Source organism: Doryrhamphus excisus, chromosome 14 (genome assembly GCF_030265055.1).
Source record: "Doryrhamphus excisus isolate RoL2022-K1 chromosome 14, RoL_Dexc_1.0, whole genome shotgun sequence".
Lineage (NCBI taxonomy): Eukaryota > Metazoa > Chordata > Actinopteri > Syngnathiformes > Syngnathidae > Doryrhamphus > Doryrhamphus excisus.
This window is the reverse complement of record NC_080479.1, coordinates 13,334,287-13,336,860: the sequence shown is the minus strand read 5'-3', so window position 1 is coordinate 13,336,860 and position 2,574 is coordinate 13,334,287. Positions and strand designations below refer to the sequence as shown.

Genomic DNA, 2,574 nt, shown 5'->3' with positions numbered 1-2,574 from the left:
CCAATGCTCCACTGCACGAGACAAACGTGACTCAACACCCGCATTAAGCTTCGCTGTTTATTCCAAAAAGTAAACACAATGTATCGAAATTTTAAACTTTTAAATTTTAAAATCGTACCATGGAGGGTCGAGAAAGTGCAAGTTTTCTTTAAAGGATTTCATGTTTGATGATCAACACATTCATCTATTTGATGGAATGAGCTCATCAATTAAATCACTTGCTGGAGAAACTGGTTGGCGAGTAAACCTGCACTTCCGGCCCTCCGTTGACACATGTGATAGCCAATGCACATGCACATTGGCTATCACATCAGATCAAACATTGCGTTCAGGACACAGCAGTTTGAGGAACAACCCCAGAATATCACCTTTAGTATTTAAAATTCATAATCCATAGCAAAATGTTTACTGGCATTATACATACAAAACTAAATGCGTTTATGCAAACCTGTATTGCAGTCAATTTCCGTTAGAGGAAGTGGTGCCTAGTAAAGAGCATTTCCGGTTATCTTAAAAATAAAAGCATCCATCACCCGTTTAACTAAATTATTACTGTATATAAATTATTCTATTAGAAATAGTAATAAGAGTCATGTTGTTGAGATTGCTAGATTGAGACAACCTTTTTTTTATTTTAGAAATATATCAAATGTTGATTGTAGATGATTAAAAAAGGCCATGAATGGTAGGCTTCAGTCATTTTGAGCATGTTGCTGCATTGATGGTGGACTCATGGGGTTTCTTGAATTGCATGACAAAGGGAATAAGTTGCATTTGTATCCATATTCACAGCAGTGCAGACCATCCATGCAACACTGGCCCTGAAAGCAATGATAATCAGGGGTTAGGAAATATAATCTCTGCGGTTGCAGTGTTACCGTGGTTAGTTGCCATGACATAATACTATAATGTTCAGGCAAACCGGTACAAACAATATTTATACCAGTTGGTAGGGGCAGCAGTTCCAAGACCCTGGTAAAGGTCCTTTGCAGCAAGATGTGCTATGTGGGCAGTAGAACTTAGAATTGCAGCGAATAACTTCATCCTCCTGCCTGCTACCACGGGCCTCTACTACAGCTGTTACAGGTGTCTGCAAAAAGATGAACAAAAATGTATACATGATGTCCAACAGCTTGTTAGATGTTGTAGTGTCTTACTAGTACATAAGAAATGAAATGAAAAATGAAATTTTGTAGCTCAAGTTCACCAAACCCACATGCATAATATTATGACATCACAGACCAGAGGCCATTTAAATATCTTGTCCCGAATGGGTGAAAAAAAAACATTGAAACCCCAATGCCCTTTATTGTCTGAAATAAAACAAAAATAATTACAACTAAAATTATAAACACACACTTCAACCTACATAGCATTATCTAACAAGGTGTGAAATTTTGCTGCATTCTTTGAATGGGATAAAGTAGTGGTGGATGACATATGATTGGATAGAAATTATGAACAATTTGAAAAGCAGTAGTCTGGATTGAATAAATCGAAAGGATTTCACTTTATAATAAAAAATATATATTTTGCAATTAAATATTTTGCTGTGTGATTTCTTTTTCTACAATGAAAATCCCCCCTTTTTAGACATCACAAACACCAACAAAGCTTCAACTATGTTTATTGTTGTGGTTATTAGATTATAAAGGTCCTCAATAGCTCAAACTTATACTGTACATTCAGGTTGCCCCCTGGTGGTCATTAGAAAGAATGAGCAGTTACCTTTTTCAAGGGCTTGGGGTAGGACACTGGTAAAAGTGGGGTGACTTGGGGCTCCAAAGCAGCTTTTCTTGTCAGTAATGGCGGATCCTTCCATGATTTCGGGCCTCGCTCACACGATTGAGTGGTCAGGTTGCAGTGAAATCCTTGTGGGCAGCAGTGGGCCAAGTCGGAGCAACACACAGCCTAGAGAACACAACAATGTCTGATCAATGAAGCAGGAGCAACGCTTTAAACGACTTCATGTGTGAACCTACTTTAGGGTATGCACAGCAGCTGTATCCCCGCTCGGTCTCACAGCAGGTTGCGTGGTCAGAACAGGTGCTTTTGTCAGGACATGTGAGTTTAGAAGAGACGAGGGCTCCGAATGAGAGCCACACAGAGAACCTCAGCATCTGGAGGACACAGCAGACAATATGTGATGACAAATGACAACAACAAAAATAGGTTATGCTACATGCCATACTTACTTTGTTGCCTCTTCGTGCTTCTACGGGTTCCTCAATGAGCAAAATCAGCACACTTCTGTAAACTGTCAGGTTTCGAGAAATTTTGAAACCACATTTTACGCCACACCCCCTGCATCTTGTGACTAGCAAGCATTAAAAAAAACATGCGTGGACTTGCATTATAAGTCAAAGTAGAAATAAGTTCACTATTGACGTAGATTGTAATAATGTAAACTTCAACATTATTTATCTACAAGAGAGAAAACCTTCTATATAAAGAGAGTAATTCTGCAAACTACAACCACCATTAACATATATAAACAGGAAGACTGTTTGTAACACTTTAATTAAAAAAACACGGTAACAGTAAAAGAAAACCAATGTAGGTGGAGGTAGTCGG

The 2,574-nt window shown here is 38.5% G+C and overlaps 1 protein-coding gene across 1 annotated transcript; it reads right to left on the bottom strand.

Moving 5' to 3' along the window:
• Nucleotides 1–124: 124 nt before the first annotated feature.
• grna.2 (granulin a, tandem duplicate 2) lies at nt 125–2,300 on the bottom strand. The gene is made up of 5 exons (XM_058046975.1): nt 2,196–2,300; nt 1,983–2,120; nt 1,729–1,911; nt 944–1,090; nt 125–821 (listed from the first exon to the last, which is right to left on the bottom strand). The coding sequence occupies exons 2-5, from the start codon at nt 2,118–2,120 to the stop codon at nt 693–695; spliced, it is 597 nt and encodes a 198-aa protein (XP_057902958.1). The 5' UTR covers nt 2,196–2,300; the 3' UTR covers nt 125–692.
• Nucleotides 2,301–2,574: the final 274 nt, after the last annotated feature.

What these genes read in the sequence shown, in the direction of transcription:
- grna.2 (XM_058046975.1), bottom strand. Translation starts at nt 2,120, where the DNA reads ATGCTGAGGTTCTCTGTGTGGCTCTCATTCGGAGCCCTCGTCTCTTCT. An exon ending in GCTGCTGTGCATACCCTAAA is followed by an intron (nt 1,912 to 1,982) that starts GTAGGTTCACAC and finishes TGTGTTCTCTAG; the next exon opens with GCTGTGTGTTGCTCCGACTT. An exon ending in ACCCCAAGCCCTTGAAAAAG is followed by an intron (nt 1,091 to 1,728) that starts GTAACTGCTCAT and finishes ATCTTTTTGCAG; the next exon opens with ACACCTGTAACAGCTGTAGT.